This window comes from Colossoma macropomum, unplaced genomic scaffold, assembly GCF_904425465.1.
Source record: "Colossoma macropomum unplaced genomic scaffold, Colossoma_macropomum, whole genome shotgun sequence".
NCBI classification, from domain to species: Eukaryota; Metazoa; Chordata; class Actinopteri; order Characiformes; family Serrasalmidae; genus Colossoma; species Colossoma macropomum.
Genome location: NW_023495252.1, coordinates 130,769 through 149,381, shown reverse-complemented (window position 1 = coordinate 149,381; position 18,613 = coordinate 130,769). Strand labels below are relative to the sequence as shown.

The following is an 18,613-nucleotide window of genomic DNA, read 5'->3' as shown; positions in this document are numbered from 1 at the left end:
AGAATTATTGGGATTATAAGGAGTACTGTTTATCTTTTTTGCAATAAAATGCATTCAAATCTGAGAAAGACTTTAATATTGTTTAGTTAAGTCTAATTTTATTGTTTGACCTTTTTTCGGGCTACTCAATTGTCAGAACAGTTTATCAATAGTAAGAGCCTTATTGACAGCCCTACACAGTACTTTGTAATTTTTTCAGGGGTGATTTTGCAGTTCTCGACCAATAATGGTGTGCAGTGGCACTTTCTGCGAGAGTTGGACTTTGGTTCCCTTCTAGAACCACAGGTAGTGACTGTTGAGCTGCCCCCTCAGGCAAAGGCATCCTACACTGTGTTCCGTTGGTGGCAGCCCCAGCAAGGTAAGAAAATTAACTTACAACTGTTTACTTGTACACTGCACTAAACTTTAAAACACAGGGTCACAAGACAGAATCTAGAATGTTGAAGAGATCACAGAATAGTAAGGCACACATTATAGAATGTAGCAGTATTAGAATCATGGAGGCACCTCTTGTATTATCACATACTCCTAACCTGTTTAATTAATTGTTTTCTCCAATTGCAGGAAAACACTCAGCCCAGTGGGCACTTGATGATGTTTTGATTGGGATGAATGATAGCTCCAGAACGGGCTTCCATGATAAGTTTGATGGAACATCACCGTTAAGACACAACTGGTTCAGAGTAGTGGGTGGAGAAGTGGTAGTAGATTGCCTTTCCCAGGACACAGCCTTGACTTTCCAGACTGATTCAGGAAACAGTGAGTCAGCACTGACTTTAGTACTATATAAATATAAAGCTCTATTTACCCAAGACTTTCTGTCTATTGACATGCAAATATATTTATCCCCTGCCTAATGATTAATTCAACATTACTATGATCTGTTTCCATAACTTATCAACACAGGTATATAGTAGGGATGCATAATATATTAGCAGCCGATATGTTATATTTTAATCAAATTTTAATCAAAATATCTCCGTTTTCGATTTGCAACAAATAATGTTACACACGTATACACCACTTTTATCCTGAATGCTCCAAAAAGGCAGAGTCTGTCTAGATGTAATTATAACAGTAGCCTGTTTCAGATATGGAAAAAGATGAGTGACAGTATTTAATTCTGTTGAGCTAGCAGCTGTAAAGTTCAAAACGTGAGAATTTAACATGTTTGATGAGCTGTGTTTTTATAGTAAATTTAGCTAATTTTGTAACTGCAAAGCCAATATCATGTTATACTGCTAATTTAAAGTTGCCTCGTATAGATTTATAGAGAAGACATTTCATGTTCTATGAAACATTAGCCTGTTATCTCTTTGTTTAGGTTTCTCAGATATGCTGTGGCAATGTACGTCTGAGGACATGTTCAGCTTCACTTTAAATGTCATTCAGCTGTCAAAACTAAACTTGAAGGGGGCTCTTCCCCTGTGTATAAACATTTTTCTATTGTTTTGATGTCTTTCCACTAACTTATATTTAGTCTTAGCTGAAAAAGTTCTTCTAATGTACAGCTTTTACATAATGATCATTAACATCCACTCACAGCTTAGTATACAGTTCATTTTTAGGTAATGATGATCTTGATTAGAAATGTCTGCTAAATAATGTAACAAAAGTCTACATTACAGAATGTAAAACATTCTAATAATTGGGTTTATTGGTTCATAATATCGCCATTGGCCACAATAAGTTGCTAATTGTTGGTTATAGTATCAGCCCAGAAATTTTAGATCTGTGCATCCCTATTTTTTTCTATATTATAGCAATAAGACCACAATATAAAAAACAGAATGATTTTTTGTCTCCTTGTAGTAGTTAAAGCACCACAGCACAGCAATTAAAATAAATAGAGCAATGACAATGGTGCTGTGTATATATATGTGTATATATATATATATATATATATATATATATATATATATATATATATATACACACAGCACCATTGTCATTGCTCTATTTATTTTAATTGCTGTGCATATATATATATATATATATATATATATATATATATATATATATATATATATATATATATATGTGTGTGTATAAAGCTTGTAATTCTAGGAAAAAAATGCTTATTTCATCTGTTATGTTATTCTTCCACTAACCGTACCAACCTAGAACCTAAAGTATTTACATATTAGTTATGTGTTTTGTGTGGCAAGTGGAGCAAACCTGTAAAATGTTGGAATATAGAAGTATTACCATCAATTGTACTTTGCAAACTCCCATCTCAGGCTAGGAAATAGGTGATGTCTTCAGAGACTAATTGTTCTATTGTAGATGTAGATGTGCCATTTCACTCGAGTATAAGACCAACAGATGTCAAGGTACAAACCTTAGTGACACTGTTCACTTTCTACACCAAAATAGGAGAAGACTGATTAAATATGCCTTGACTATAATTAATTTATTTAAGTTCATTTATTAATGATGCTCACAAATTTAATCCAAACTAACTGTTTTTACTCATTCGTGGATTAAGCTTAGTTTGAGCAAAAAACATCGGTTTTGCAGGCCCTTCAAGGGCAGTTTTGGGGGGTAGTCGCAAAAACGCATTCCACAGAATGTGCTAACATGGCTATGCTGAGTGAAAAAAAAAGATATATAATTAAAACAAACCTTTGCATTACATGAATCATTAAGCACTCACAATCCCATGTGCAATGATACTGTTAAGGTTAAATTAATGATTCCTATTATTCTCAGTTTGTACATTATTCACAATATATTAGATGGAATTAACCACTTCACAAACACATAAATACAGTTTAATGTTGTTTAAAAGCACTTCTCTATGCTTCGTACTAGAGCGGCCACGCTATGCAGAGAGCTGGGACTTTGAGGTGTCAGGCTCTTCATTCCTCCAGTTTGATCTTAGTATGGGCTGCAGTAAGGCTGTAAATCCAGCTCATGGAGTGCACTTGGAGTTCTCCACTGACTGTGGACGCCACTGGACACTGCTCACACCTGAGTGTGTGCCACCTGCAATTGGATGTGCCGAATACACTCAGAGCTCCGTCTACAGCGCTCCCCAGTTCTCCCGCTGGAGGAGGGTCACTGTCTATCTGCCCAGTGCTGCAAAGTATGCCAAGTACTGTTTTGTGAATATGTCAAAAATGTATAGCAATGAATCTGTTTGAATCTGTGTCCTAATGTGGGCACCTAAAATAGAGCATATTGACAGGGTGTGTGTGATATGTTATATGTATATTACATGCATACATATTATATTTTGTTAACCTACCCATATTTTATATTATCATCCCCATTAAGAAAAATCCCAATCTCAAAATAATTAGCAGACTCTACAGCTATATGATTAATCAAATAGTCAGGTCCTGGGAGTACCAGCATCATATTTTGTTGTTTTGTAGTTCTCCCAGAACAAGGTTCCGTTGGATCCAGTCTCACTTCACTCCTGGAGCAGATAGCTGGGCCCTAGATAATGTGCTGCTGGCTCCTGGCTGCCCCTGGATGTGTTCTGGACATGGCCTGTGTGACAATGGTCACTGTCTGTGAGTGACTGTGATTACATCTGTAAATCTACCATAATGCACACAGCATTATCACAATGAACTTACTGCAAACAATGATAATGATCATTTTTCAAATTTAAAAAATGCTGCTTTGTCTCCCTTTCTGTTTCCCTTTCTCTCTGTCTGATCAATAGGTGTGACAGAGGTTATGGTGGGGTCCACTGTGTGCCTGTGACTCCCCTGCCCCATGTTCTTAGGGAGGACTTCAATGAGAACCTAGAGGCAGAGATCTGGCCTGAGGTGTATGGGGCAGAAAGGGGCACACTGAGTGGAGAGCCTCTGAAATCAGGCACAGCTCTCATCTTTAAAGGAGTGAGCATCTTTATGTACCGTATAGGGTAGTTGAGTAGTCAGAGAGTTAAGGTGTTATCAAGGTGATATCAAGGATTCATTAATGATTCACTGTGACTTTCACTGTGCCCTTAAGTAAGACACTTTACTCCCAGTCCGGGTCCTGCGTCACTGTCCCTATAGTATATATAGTCCCTATATATATGTTACTTTTGGTAAAAGTGTCAAATAAATCTAGATACCACCTCCAAAATGGTATTACAGTTTCAGAAACACAGAGATCAACCTAAAGTAAAATTCTTTCTGTTGCTCACAGTTAATATAAATGCTTTAGAAAAAGCAATAAAGAAACATTTTCACACTCATCTCACATTTATCATTGATCTCATCTCACATTTATCATATGATCTCAATATAATTCTTTATATATATATATATATATATATATATATATATACATATATATATATATATATATATATATATATATATATATGTATATGTATATGTATATATAATGCTTTGTTTAACTGTATATAGATGAAAAATGCATATAAAGAAATATTAATTTCGTATGTCTTGTGCTTTTTCTTTGTAGCGTGTCCTATAAATCTCTTTTCTGTGTGTTCAGGAAGGGTTACGTATGCTTGTTTCACGGGATCTTGACTGCACAAGCACTCTGTACATCCAGTTTTCATTTAAGTTTATCACAAAAGGTAAGTGTGGAAAGGGTAAGTACCCTCCAGAGGTACTACTGGAATGTATTGTTTATGTTTAAACGATACAGTTGTTGTGTCATTTGTTGTTTGAATGCAGATATGAAATTGTGTCTTGTTTTGGTGGGCTTGTAGGAGTCCCAGAGCGTTCTCACTCCGTGTTGCTGCAGTATTCAGTGAATGGAGGGATCAGTTGGATGCTACTGGATGAATTCTACTTCCCCACTTCCACTGACACACTTTTCCTACATTTGGCACTGCCCTCTAGTGCTCAGACTAATGCTACACGCTTCAGACTTTGGCAACCTTATAACAATGGTGAGAGTACCCCAGAAATTCCAAGTCAGCAAAATGTTTCTGTTTTTGGTTTGCATATCGTATTCCTGTTAAAGTTGTAGTTTGATAATTTTATGAAGTTCATCAAAATATGTATATGTACATATGTATATGTGTGTGTGTGTATATATATATATATATATATATATATATACGTAGGCCTTTATCTGTCATAGGTGAATTTGCCTACTTTTAGAATTTTCTATATTTAAACCTCACTCATATAGTTAAATCTAATCAAGCCCTTATTCAGATTCTGTTTTGCATAACATTATTTTGCATGACAAGTAGGGCTGCACAGTGAATTATATTTTTGTCCTCGCAATATAAGTTTCTTCAACAGATGCAGAAGAGACATGATTCTGAAGGTTGAAAGTAATACAAATTACCTCACTTGCAAACACAGCACCGAAGTGAAAGTTCCACGATATAGAGTCAAAGTAAATTTGGGACACTTTTTTTTTTTTTTACATTTGGACGCTTCTTGCACCACAAACCTAAAACCAAATATGTGATCCATTTCTAAAATTCTCAGCATGTTTTTTTTTTTTTTATATATAAAAATTAAGTATACATGTTCTTATTATTATTTTTATTGTTGTAACTTATGGAATGGAATGAAACTTTATATACCGTGTGCCAAACTCACATTTTTTGTTTGTTTTTGTCAATCTTGGGTATAACCATATTTTAAGATGAGATATAAACCGTAAGTAAAAATAACTCTATATGTTCTAAGGTAAGAACAAAATGTTGACTTACGAATATTACAGACCATTGGCAGTCCATGTTGGGCAGTCTTCCCTACCTCCACGTCTCTATATCTGTTTATGGCTTTTATTTCTCAAATTTATGTTGCTGTCCACAGCCCTTGTTGTGCTCTTTCGTTTCTATTCTCCATTATGCTCAGCTCTACAGTAAATGTGAAACTCTTAGTTTGGCCTTATTAGCCAATATTATCGCTTACCAAGTCATAGACTAATTATATTTTCAGTGATAAAAGTAAAAAAAATCTGTTTTTAAGGCACCACCAAGCAAACAGAATAGCAAATTATTGTAAACCATACTGTTTATCATTCTCTCCCTCAAAAATAAAATGACAGTTTTAACAGTGCCATATCAAGATTATTTCTATGTAAATGTGTGCTTTAAAATGATTGAATTACAAAAAAAAATATATATATATATATATAATATATATATATATATATATATATATATATATATATATATATTATACCCAGTATTGAGATAATAACCTCCCCACACTTATGACATTACTCCAATGAAGCCATTTGATATAGGTCAAATGATCTATAAGTATTTTTATAAATATCAAAAATTTAAATATTATTCTTTTAATATTTTTTGATTTCCTTAACCTTGAAAATGTATAGGTTTTAAGTTTTAATTTCCACATTTTAATTGTAATTTAATGTAATATCCAGCAATGTTTCATCACAAATTTTTGCCTAAATCATGCTGCCAAGGAAAGCATTGTAGGCCACTTCTATTGAGAGAGACATATTTTTAAGATGGTTTAAAAATGTAAAACATCTGTACACCTGGTCAGCTTTCTCCATTACCACTAAGGACATTTTCAGCCTTTGTTACCCTGACTCGAAGAATGAACATGTTTAATGATTACCACAATACATGCTGAAATTTTCTACACATGAAAATTTGTCTACACAGTTTCTGGCAGCTAAGACCTTGTGTGGCTTTATTGAATTTCACAGGCAAGAAAGAGGAAGTGTGGGTGATTGATGATCTGATCATTGATGGCAGCTCTCTGAACAACCCACCAATTCTATCAGAGAGTTTTGAGGGTGGGCCTCGGGATTTGAACTGGTTGTTCTTCCCAGGGGGCAATATTGGTCTCTACTGTCCATACCAGAAGGCAGGACTGTAAGTATCCCAAAGGTGTTGTGGATTTACAACTTTGTTAAAACGCATATTAATGCTTCCTTTCTGGTTTGTTACGAGTTATGTGTTTACTCCGTCTACAGAGAGGATGACTCAGCCTTGGTGTTTGTGTCCAGTGAGCTAGGAGAACACTCAATAACCACTAGAGATATTGATGTCAATGAGAACACTATTATACAGTTTGAGGTATAATTTTATGTGTTGACTTCTATAAACATGGTACATTTTACAGTTGTATCTCTTAATTCAGTATCTGACAAATGATCAAATTTGTCCCAGATCAATGTGGGATGTACAGCAGAGAGCTCTTCGTCAAACCCTGTGCGTCTGGAGTTCTCCAGGGACTTTGGGGCCACATGGCATCTCTTGGTTCCTCTGTGTGCAGGCACTCCAACATCCAGCTCCCTCTGCTCCACTGAGCTCCACCCTGCTAGCATCTACTACCATGGCACAACTCAAGGCTGGAGGAGGGAAGTCATTCACCTCGGCAAGCTACATCTGTGTGGGTAGGTAAAGGAGACTAAGGTCCAGAGCAGTCTCTTTTTGCATTGTATTAAAAAAAAAGTCCAATTGTTTACTTCTAACTTGCAGGTTAGTACGGTTCCGTTGGTACCAGGGGTTCTTTTCATCTGGCATGACACCACCTACCTGGGCTCTGGACAACATTTATATCGGCCCCCAGTGCCAGGACATGTGCAGTGGCCATGGAGCATGTGTGAGGGGCACCCACTGTGAGTGTGACCCTGGTTACTCTGGCCCAGACTGCTCTGTTCCAGATGCACCAAACCCAGACTTCTTAAAAGAGGACTTTGAAGGTATAGAAGATGTTTATACAAACAGAGGAATATGTGGCTGTGTGTGTATGTGGGGAAGAGAGTGATAAAGGCCTGGCTTGTCACATTGCATCAGCGATTCTAAAGTAAAAGGAGACACTGATTCCTCAGAGCTAACTGCAAAAGTGGAAAGCTGAAGCATTATTTATTCAAGAGCCGCAGCTATCGTGAATCTTTATGGTTAATTAAGATTGGCTGATGTCTATTTTGTTGGCAAATTTTTATTAGTCAGTTTCTTTTATTGTTATTATATATATATATATTTTTTACAACCCAAACCTTTGGGCTAAATGAACACATAAAAAAGCACTAGCACATATCCAGTATTTTTTATCAGCCAAAATTGCAATATATGCTTGCTCTTTAACAGGTGAAATGGGTATTTTAAATTCTTAATCAAAAAACACACTGCATGTGTGTTTATATGTAATGCTTTTTTAAGTTTTGAAAATCACATTTAACTTATTCTACAGTACATTCTACAGCATATGTTCCCTTCAAATTCAAATCCATGTCTTTCTCACACACATACACACACACACACACACACACACACACACATATATATATATATGAATGTAAATAAAAACAGAATGCAATGATTTGCAATTCTTAAAGACCCGTATTTTATTTCCAAAAGAACATAGAACACATATCAGATGTTGAAAGTGAGACATTTTACCATTTCGTGAAAAACATTAACTCATTTAGAAAATGATGGCAGCAACGCATCTTAAAAAAGTTGGGACAAGGCCATGTCTACCATTGTGTAGCATCACCTCTTCTTTTAACAACAGTCTGTAAATATCTGGGAAGTGAGGAGACCAATTGCTGGAGTTTTGAGAAAGGAATGTTGTCCAATTCTTGTCTGATGTAGGATTCTAGCTGCTCAACAGTCGTGGGTCTTCTTTGCTGGATTTTTCAGTTTCATGATGCGGCAAATGTTTTCTCTTGGTGAACGGTCTGGAATGCAGGCAGGCCAGTTCAGCACCTGGACTCTTCTTCTGCAAAGCCATGCTGTTGTGATGATTGCAGTATGTGGTTTAGCATTGTCTTGCCGAAATATGCAAGGCCTTCCCTGAAAGAGATGTTGTCTGGATGGCAGCATATGTTGCCAAAACTTGTATATTTTATTCAGCATCAATGGTGCCTTCACAGATGTGCCAGATATATATGCCATGTGCACTAATGCTCCCTCATACCATCACGGATGCTGGCTTTTGAACTGTGTGCTAATAACAAGCTGTGAGGTCTTTTGGCTGGAGGATGCAGTGTCCATTATTTCCAAAATGAATTTAAAATTTTGATTCATCTGACCACAGGACACTTTTTCACTTGACCTCAGTCCATCTTAAATGAGCTTGCACCCAGAGAAGTTGGTGGCGTTTCTGGATCCTGTTTTATGTATGGTTTCTTCTTTGCATGATACAGCTTTCACTTGCATTTGTGGACTGTTCGGCGATCTGTGTTCACAGACAGTGATTTCTGGAAGTGTTTCTGAGCCCATGCAGTGAATTCCAGTACAGAATCATGCCTGTTTTCAATGCAGTGCCACCTGAGGGCCCGAAGATCACAAGCATCCAATATTGACCATCGACCTTGCTCCCTTGTGTACAGGGATTTCTCAAGAGTTTTTGAATCTTTTGATGATATTATGTACTGTAGATGGTGGTATATCCAAAGTCTTCATAATTTTACATTGAGGAACATTTTTCTGAAATTGTTCCACAATTTTTAGACACAGTTTTTCGCAGATTGGTGAACCTCTGTCCATCTTTGCTTCTGAGAGACTATGCCTCTCTAAAATGCTGTTTTTATACTAATGTGAGTTAGTTGCAAATTGCTCCTCCAGCTGTTTTTTTTAATAAGTACCACTTACTTTTCCAGCCTTTTGTTGCCCCTGTCCCAACTTTTTTGAGATGTGTTGCTGCCATCAAGTTCTAAATGAGTTAATGTTTTTCATGAAATGGAAAAATGTCTCACTTTCAACATCTGATGTGTTCTGTGTTCTGTTGTGAATAACATATGTGTCTATGAGATTTGCGAACCATTGCATTCTGTTATTATTTACATTTATTTTACATTTAACACAGTGTCCCAACTTTTTGGGAATTAGGGTTATATATATATATATATATATATATATATATATATATATATATATATATATATATATATAGGTAGGAAGGGTGTCGTGTTGTTGCAAAATACAAATATATGTGGTTTTGTATTAATCTAAGATAAAAATCAATAAAAAAATGTTAATCATAAAAAAACAATAGTAGCAGCAGAATTAATTCGGTCTACAGAAACATTCTGTCTGCCAATTTACAGAGAAATGAATTGAAAAGTCTAATCAGGAGGAACTTTGTCATGCAGCAAGACAATGGCCCAAAACACACTGCCAACACAACAAACGACTTCATCAAGTGGGGAAAAATGAAAGGTTTTAGACTAGCCAAGTCAATCACTTGACCTTAACCCAAGTGAGCATACATTTCACTTTCTGAAGACAAGAGTGAAGGAAGCAAATCCACAAAACAACTGAAGAAGCTGCAGTAAAATCAGAAAAAAAGATCAGAAAAAAAATGTTTCAGTGGGTCGTCAGCTTGATGCATTTATAAAGATTGCCTGTTCCTGTACATCAGCTCACCTAAAATCTGGGCTGCCTGCCACCACAGTTGCCGTGTTCTAAATTGTTTTACACAATTAGATGTAAATATCAGGAAAAAAAGCTGAGATTCTGATCTGTCGTCTCATATTCTTCTTTCAATCCCAAAATGTCTTTAGTATATAGCAAAAACAAAAGAAATGGCCTTGCCATTCCAGTACTTTCAGAGGACACTGTATACGTAAAAGTTGTATCAAGTGCTAAAATATTCTCATGCAAACTGCACTTTGTCTTCATAAAACACATTACCATTGGTTGGAAAATTTTCACACAACAAATAGCAATCGTGATGAAGGTGCTTCCTAAAGTTTTCAGGAGCAGCATCGTTATACAACCCTTGAATGGAAAAAGCTACAGAGCTGTAGCAAAGACCTTAAACATCCCTGTCAGTACAATTCATAACTAAGTGCTTGCTCTTGAGGCACAGAGTTTAAAAAAGGCAGCAACATAATGGAACCAACAGCAAGCTTCATTACGGAAGACAGAAAATTTAAGCTAAGTAAAAGCAATGTTAATAAATAAAGTGCTTTCCCACCAAACATTCTACAGGGGAGTGATTTCGCTCTGGTTAAGAAAATATATCATATCAAGTTTTGTGCCGCATTTTCTTACACTAGTCTTTCTGATCCTGAGAATTGATGAACAACAGAACTGGACAACAGTATAAAAAACATTATTAAACAACACTGAGATTAAGAAAGCTACAGTCCCATAGACCTTAAACATCCCTGTCAGTACAAATGGTTTGATAATATGCAAGTGAAAAGCTCATTGAACCACAGCAATCATCGAAGGACAGGTGCACAAGATTTTTACAGTGTTCTCTCATACTAGTGATAATGAAAGTACACTGTATGGGCAAAAGGATGTGAACACCTGACCATCACACCTATATGAGCTTGTTGCATATTCCACTTCAAAACCATGGGAATTAATGTGAAGCTCACCCCCCCCCCACCACCTTTGTGGCTGTAACAGCCTCCATTAATCTCGGAGGGTTTTCCACAAGATTTTGAAGTGTGTCTGTGAGCATTTGTGCCCATTTGGTTAAAACAGCATTTGTGAGGTCAGAGTGATATTAGATGAGAAGGCCTGGCTTGCATTCAACTGGAGTTTCTCCACACCAATCTCATTAATCTTTGTCTTTATAGAGCTTGCTTTGTGCACAGGGGCACATGCTGGAACAGGAAAGGGCCTTCCCCAAACCGTTGCCACAAAGTTGCAGGCATATAATTGTCTAAAATGTCTTTGTATGCTGTAGTATTACCATTACCCTTCACTGGAACTAAGTGGCCTAGCCCCCATACAAACAAACAAAAAAAAGCTTAAGACCATTACCCCTTCTCCACCAAATTTTACTGTTGGCATCATGCATTGCAGTAGGCATCATTCCCCTGGCCAGAAAGAGATGCGTTTCATGAAGTTCAATTGTGCTGATGTTGCTTCTAGAGGCAGTTTGGAACTCTGTAGTGAGTGACACAACAGAGGATAGGAGCTTTTACATGCTACACACTTCTGCAATTGGCAGCCCCGCACTGTGAGTTGGCATGTTCTGTTGCTTCATGGCTGAGCTTTAGTTGCTCTGTGACACTTTCATTTAACAATAATAGCACTTACAGTTGACTGGGGCAGACCTAACACAGCACAAATTTCACAAACTTGTGGCAAATGTGGCATCCTATGACATGTTTAAAATCTCCAAGCTCCTGACTTGTATCCAACTGAAAATTAATGGAGCATTTAGAAAGTGTGAGTCTATCATAACCTTGAGGAATTGTAAACAGTTTGCCAAGAGGAATGGCTCTGTACCACAATGCTGCAAAAAAATAATTACTTCTTACTATCTCCATGCTGTAATTTCTGATAACAGCTTTGCAACAAACTACTAATATTTTTAATTTGTGGTCTCTGTGGTGTATACTTTCCCCCCAGTTTTTTTTGTGTGTCTTTGTCTATGCCTATTAATACACTTTTTGTTCATATTTGTAAGCACAAAGTCAAAAGATATTATGTGTGTAAATTTGAAACAAATATGCACTGGAAGTATTATGAATATTTGTACTGGAAGTACTGTAGTGGAGTTTTGCCTATTTTCTTTACCTTCAAAGGAGGTGCTTTGGAGTTTGAGCATTTCAAAGTGCTGAGTGGAGGAAAGCCTTCCAGGAAGTGTGGCATCATGACTAGTGGAAACCATCTGTTCTTCAGTGAGGATGGTTTGCGCATGTTGGAGACTACAGACATGGATCTGTCTAATGCCAGGTAACTACTACTGTGTACACAATGACACCTTTGCAGACAAACACAGTGCACAATGTACATGCTGCATAAATATTTTTTTTAAATGCAGGTTTATAAAGGAATTGAAAAAAACAGGTTCAAGTTGATGATGAATGTGCAGCAAAACCTGGTCTCACAGCCTCTGCGACCCAGTTCCATCACTTGGTGATGAGGATTGAATTAATATCTGTTACCTAAAATATTTCAAATTAAGCAACTAAAAACTTAGAGACATTTAATGTGAAGAGTAAAGTAAGCTTATCATGCACAATAACCCACTGATCTTTTGATTTTCCACTTCTCAAGACAATAACTACTCACCAATCAAGCATTCTGTTGTGATTAGAAGAAAATGTTGTGATGGCAGTGCCTTTGTTATCTGCAGGTTTATACAGTTTTTCCTGCGGTTGGGTTGTGGGAAAGCTGCCCCTGATCCACGTTCCCAGCCTGTACTGCTTCAGTTCTCAGTGAATGGAGGATTGTCTTGGAGCATACTGCAGGAATTTCTGTACAGCAACAGCAGTAACCAGGCTCACTTGGTGGCCCTGGAGATTCCTCTGCGAGCACGCACCACCGAAACTCGTCTACGTTGGTGGCAGCCATCTGAAAATGGTCATTTCCATAGCCCTTGGGTCATTGATAAGGTAAAGGTCTCAAGTGATTTCAGCACAAGTTGACAGCAGAATACTAGGCAGATAAATCTGCTATGTTTGCACGATTTTAAATTAAGTTACGTTGTTTTATAGACATATATCAAATAGCATGGCATACAATACTATCTGTGTTTGTCTAGTATATTTTTTGTAATAGAGCAATTAAACCAGGCACAACTGATTGCAGTTTTAGTGGAACGTATTTATTGCATACAAATTCAAACTTACAGACCCCTATGCCTGTACCGCATCTAACTGCATTTCATGATATCCTAGCAAATCTCATTCCTAACAACGTTACCAAGAAAATAAATATAATGAGTAGTACCAGGAAGAGTAAATGTGTATTAGAACAGTGATTTTCAACATATTAGTCAAAAAATACTTCCGTAGCTTTGTGGGATGATTGTCAGAAAAGTATATAGGCCTTTATTTTGATAACATTTTTTTTTTCAGACAAAGAATGACTTTTCCAACATCTCCAACACTAGTGATATCACGTTGTCTTAGTACACTAAATATCCCCTTTATCATGTGCACCTACCTTTTACCTACACTCAGTTAGATAAACAGAGCAGTGATGAAAGAAAGAAAGATTAGTGCACTCTCAAGACCACCACACATAAAGACCCATACAGTAAGGAACTTGTGGACGTTTTGACTTGGGCGGTGGAAAAGCCGGGTCTGTTATGGCCAGATCCCCTGCCTCCTCTCGCATCCATGTTAGCGGGATGATGTATATGGATTTTCAACAGGCTAATTTTAAAATACAAAAAATAAGAGTATCTATTGCAATTGTGTAACCATTAAGAATTTTGTGTAAATGTAAATTCATATTACAATTTTAAGTGATTTTAGTGTTTTTGCATCTAGATAAATTGGCTATGGCCTTAAAAATTGTCATGTGGTGCGACCATGATTTTAGTAGTGTTTAGAAACAAAATATTTTAATTTGTAATATTTGACCAAGTACCCAGATGCTTGGGAATGTTAAAGTTCAAAGAGTATTTAATAACAAAGAGTGTCTTAACAAAAGGAGTGTCTAAGCCAGGCCAGTTCAGAACAGTGAAGAGTAGAAGTACAAACGTCAGCGCTAACTGAAAAGAGTTGGTCAAACCAGAGGCGTGACAGCATTACTTTTGAGTTTGGTAAATAATAATCTATTATTTTTGTTCTATAATGTCACATTTAACCTCTTAAATGTAGTTAACAGACTTATTTTTCTTGTAAATCGCATAAAACTGATAATGTTTTTAAAACAACTATAAACATAAGCATACTCTATCAGTGATTGAAATTTCAGCCACAGAAATGAGATATTTTATTTTGAATTTAATATAGTTACTGCTTTTATTGGTCGCACCACATGATGAGTGGTCACTCCAAATGACATGAAGACCTCATATTGTTAAAATCTATTTCAAGGGATCAATAAAAAAGCAAATTCCATACAAAAAATAGATTTTAAAGGATTTTATTAAAATTTCACAGAACTGGCATGAACACATGAACACATGAACAATTGTTTCATGAACTTTTTTTAAAATAAAAAAGTCATCACAAATATTTCTGAGTGCAACACATATTCACAGCTTTGTTTAGAACAAACATGTCCTGCTAATTTTAGTGCACAATTTCTGTTCATCTGCTGAGGTTAAAGGTGCCATATAATGGAAAACTGTTGGCATAATTGAATAATAAGAGTTTGGTACATGGAACTGACATACCATAAACCTTTAACACTGTTGTCTCCTCCTCCAAATGCAAATTCCGTGTTTGTTAAAAGAGGGCAGTAAAATGGGCCAAATTATAATATTTTTATAAATGCAGTCTTTCCCTGTAGGAAGATCAAATATAAACCACTGTTTGTGAAATATTAGAAAAAAAATAATTAAATCTGTTCAAAAAAATGTAAAACAAAGTACTTTATGTCAATAAATCATTAATTGAATATAAAAGCCCAAAATCTGCCTAGGACATATATCGTAATAGAAAACATTCTGCAATGGTTGCACCACATGATATTTAGTAAAACCACATGGTATTTTCAAGTTTTGTCAACATGGCCACCTAAATAAAATAAGCCAGTTTCCAACAAAAAGTAATTATGAAATTTATTATCATACTATATCTTTGTAGAAATAACTTAATATTCTTTTTTTTCAGGTTGTACCACGTGATATATAAATGTGGCATCTGCATACCAGCAGTTAAAAAGTTTTTTTTTCCCCACATTTGAGATTACTTGCTGTTTTCATGAGTCCTTGGCAAACTGGTATATGATGCAGCTTCCTGTTGTTGAATTGGCTTCAACATAAAACTCTCAAAGTGGTCGTTTCTTGATGGTCGCACCACATGATATTTCATGAAATTGACATCATCGGACAAAGTTTGTTTGTGTATTATATGGAAGTAAAATTACTAATGTGTTGCAATTTTGTATAGGACTACAAAACAATTTTGAAATCATGCCAAATAGGGCAGAAAATAAAGATGACTAGATTTTGTTTTCAAAACAGCAGTCATGGCCAGCCAGAAGTTAAAGTGAGTACATATATGGAAAAGGTGAGACAATCATGGGAGAAACCTCTACAGACTCGTTCTCCCATACAAACCTTTAAGGCATGGTCTACTATTGACACAGAACTGGTTCTTGGTTACTTGACAGTGCCACCTTTGGAAGAGTCTATAGCTTGGCACCTTTTTCTCCTCAGCCACCTCAGAGAAGTCTCAGCTTCCATCCAAGGCATGCAGGCTTACTGCCACAGCTGGCCAGCCGCAGCCATGTTGAATAATGTAGCTGTTCTCCCAGCATTTCAGGCTTGCCTGCTTCGGGATCTAAAAGGTCAAGCCAACCGAGAAACATACTCAGAGCTGTGGAAGGCTACTGATTTTTGTCTGTACATGCTCAGGTGCGGGGCTCAGGATGCAGACAAGATTATGGGATTTTTAGTTGTCATGCAACAACGCTCTTGGCTCAGGCTAATGCAAGTGAACAAGAGGGGGAAGAGCCTTCTTTTCAGTGCTTCCATCTTGGTCTCTGGTTTGTTTAGGGCTGTCATACAAGATATCACCCATAAATTTGAAATAAAGCCAAAGGGCTCAGCAGCATTCAGCACTATAGTGCCCCATCATTCCCGCACTCTCGTTCCGGCCATCCACACACCTTATTACTCCCAATCCCACTACGCATACTTGAGTGCTGGTGCAAGGAGTGTAATAAGGACCGGGCAGAGTGTGGCATAGAAGTTATTTTGAACTTATTACAGAGCCTTTTTGATAAAGGACTATCTTTGTCCACTTTAAAAGTATACTTGGCTGTGATCTCCACATGCCATCCTAATATTGAGCCACCCTGTGGCTTCTCAGTTCTTGAAGGGTGCCCGCTGTTTACGTCCTGCTGACCAAAGTTTTATCCCTAGATGAGATCTAGGTTTGGTTTTGGACGCTCTATCTGTCCTGCCTTTCAAGCCTATAGACACGATTGGCATAAAGCACCTTTCACTTAAAACTGCTGGTGATTTAAGAGTTGATGATTTAACTGTTTTGTCTGTCCTTGAATTATGCTGACATGAGAAACGTCATGCTATGTCCCAATCCAGTCTCCCCAAGATTATTACCAGAGGGTCTCAACATCTTGGGCTCTGCTTTGCGGGGTCTCTACACAGGAGATTTGTAAGGCAGCATCTTGGGCCTCACCCAGTGCCTTTGTGCTCTGTGCTGACTCTTCAAATATGACAGCCTTGTCTTTTTCAAACATGGTGCTCGTAGCGGCCAGTCATTAATGAGTATAAACTAAGAGCAGTGGGGTGTTCTTATGAAGTTATAACTTTAATCAGTGAGTGCGAAGTAAAATCTTTAGAAACTTTTTTGAACCTCTTTGCTCAGGAAGGCTGTGCATTGGTCCTGCCTTATGATCAGCGAGGTTGGTGGTATACAGTTTAGCATAGTAAGAACTTGAGTTCAAAATTAAGTAAAACAGATAGGTTGTCCTGTAATCCTGGTTTTATGAATGAGTAATGAGAGTTCTTCATAAGTTGTCCTTTGCTAATCTCAGATCAGGAGCTGAATCATTCGTTAGAGTGATGCTATTATGCTACGCAGGGATTATCATCATCATTATCATTATCATCACTTTTATTTATATACCGCTTTTCCCATGCTCAAGGACGTTTGTGTCAGTGACCACAGCACACTCAGCTAGCTAGCCCAGAAAGAGTTGTTAGCGGCAGGGGAAAGTCTCACGCTGCAACTACGGTGCATCACACAGGAGGCCGGACCGGGAAGCCTCGAAGACCACCAGTCCAGGCAGCCTCATAGCTGCAATGCAGCGTTACCCAAGCGGCCGACCCGAGAGGCCTTGTGGCTGCGGCGTAGCGCTGCTCATGCAGCCGAACACTACCGGTCCAGGCAGCCTGACAGCTGTAGTGCAGCATCAACCAAGCAGCCAGTCCAGGTCATGCGATGCCACGTCAATCAGGTCCCCAGTCCAGAGAGCCCCGCAGCCGCGCCGCAGCGTCACCCAAGCGGCCGGTCCAGGCCGCATAATAGCCACGATGCAGCGTCACCCAAACAGCCAGTCCAATAAGCCCCCGAGCCACAGTTGGAAAACCGCTCTCAGCCACTATCTCAGTGGATATGATGGCAAACTTCTCAGGCAAACATCAAAATAAACAATACAAAGCTAACAGAAAACCGATGTAAAGCGGCAGCAATATTGCGCCAGCGTACTTACAGCAGAACGCGCATGCACACACACACACATACACAGTTATTATAGATGTCAAAGGGCAGGGGTCTACGCCACTGCTGTAGGCCATTCCCTGCCTGCCTAAGGCCAAGATGTAGTCAAAAGGTAGCGTTATAGCATAGTAAGAACTCTCGTTCTTCATTCATTAAACCAGGGTTGTAGGACAACCCGTCCATTTTTTCCCACCAAACAGTCTAATGATTCTTGCACATAAACAGTTATAGTTACAGTTGTTGGCAGTTATAGCTTTGTGATGTCTATGGTAAGAATACATTTTTGCAGCAATGGGGTTTGATTTTTGTCCTGATCCATCTTCAGTTCCCCACAGTTTCATAGGCTTCTCTGATGGGCTTCAAATTTCAAAATACCCATTTAATTTTTAATTGGATTCAACTTAGTAGATTGGCTAGGTCATGCTGGCTAGTACATTGATAGTCCAGTGACATTTCCTTTGACATATCATGCCAATTGTAGAGAAGCAGTACCTAATGATACTGCCACCTCTGTACTTCACTGTGGGTATGGTATTCTTAGGATCATACATGCAACCCTTCTTTCTCCAAACATGATGAGCTGAAGAGTTAAAAAATGTATGTCTTTATTAAATTTAGTATCAAT

General features: G+C 37.6%; 1 protein-coding gene across 2 annotated transcripts in view; it reads left to right on the top strand.

The window, feature by feature from the left end:
- reln (reelin) overlaps positions 1–18,613 on the top strand; it is a 292,302-nt gene that overhangs the window by 226,104 nt on the left and 47,585 nt on the right. For both annotated transcript variants that reach the window (XM_036561448.1, XM_036561447.1), the window contains exons 32-44: positions 200–358; positions 565–759; positions 2,815–3,088; positions 3,381–3,521; positions 3,677–3,854; positions 4,465–4,549; positions 4,685–4,867; positions 6,625–6,793; positions 6,895–6,997; positions 7,091–7,317; positions 7,403–7,626; positions 12,424–12,574; positions 12,978–13,236. In XM_036561448.1, coding sequence (XP_036417341.1) covers positions 200–358; positions 565–759; positions 2,815–3,088; positions 3,381–3,521; positions 3,677–3,854; positions 4,465–4,549; positions 4,685–4,867; positions 6,625–6,793; positions 6,895–6,997; positions 7,091–7,317; positions 7,403–7,626; positions 12,424–12,574; positions 12,978–13,236 — 2,348 coding nt within the window. The remainder of the gene's footprint in view (positions 1–199; positions 359–564; positions 760–2,814; positions 3,089–3,380; positions 3,522–3,676; positions 3,855–4,464; positions 4,550–4,684; positions 4,868–6,624; positions 6,794–6,894; positions 6,998–7,090; positions 7,318–7,402; positions 7,627–12,423; positions 12,575–12,977; positions 13,237–18,613) is intronic.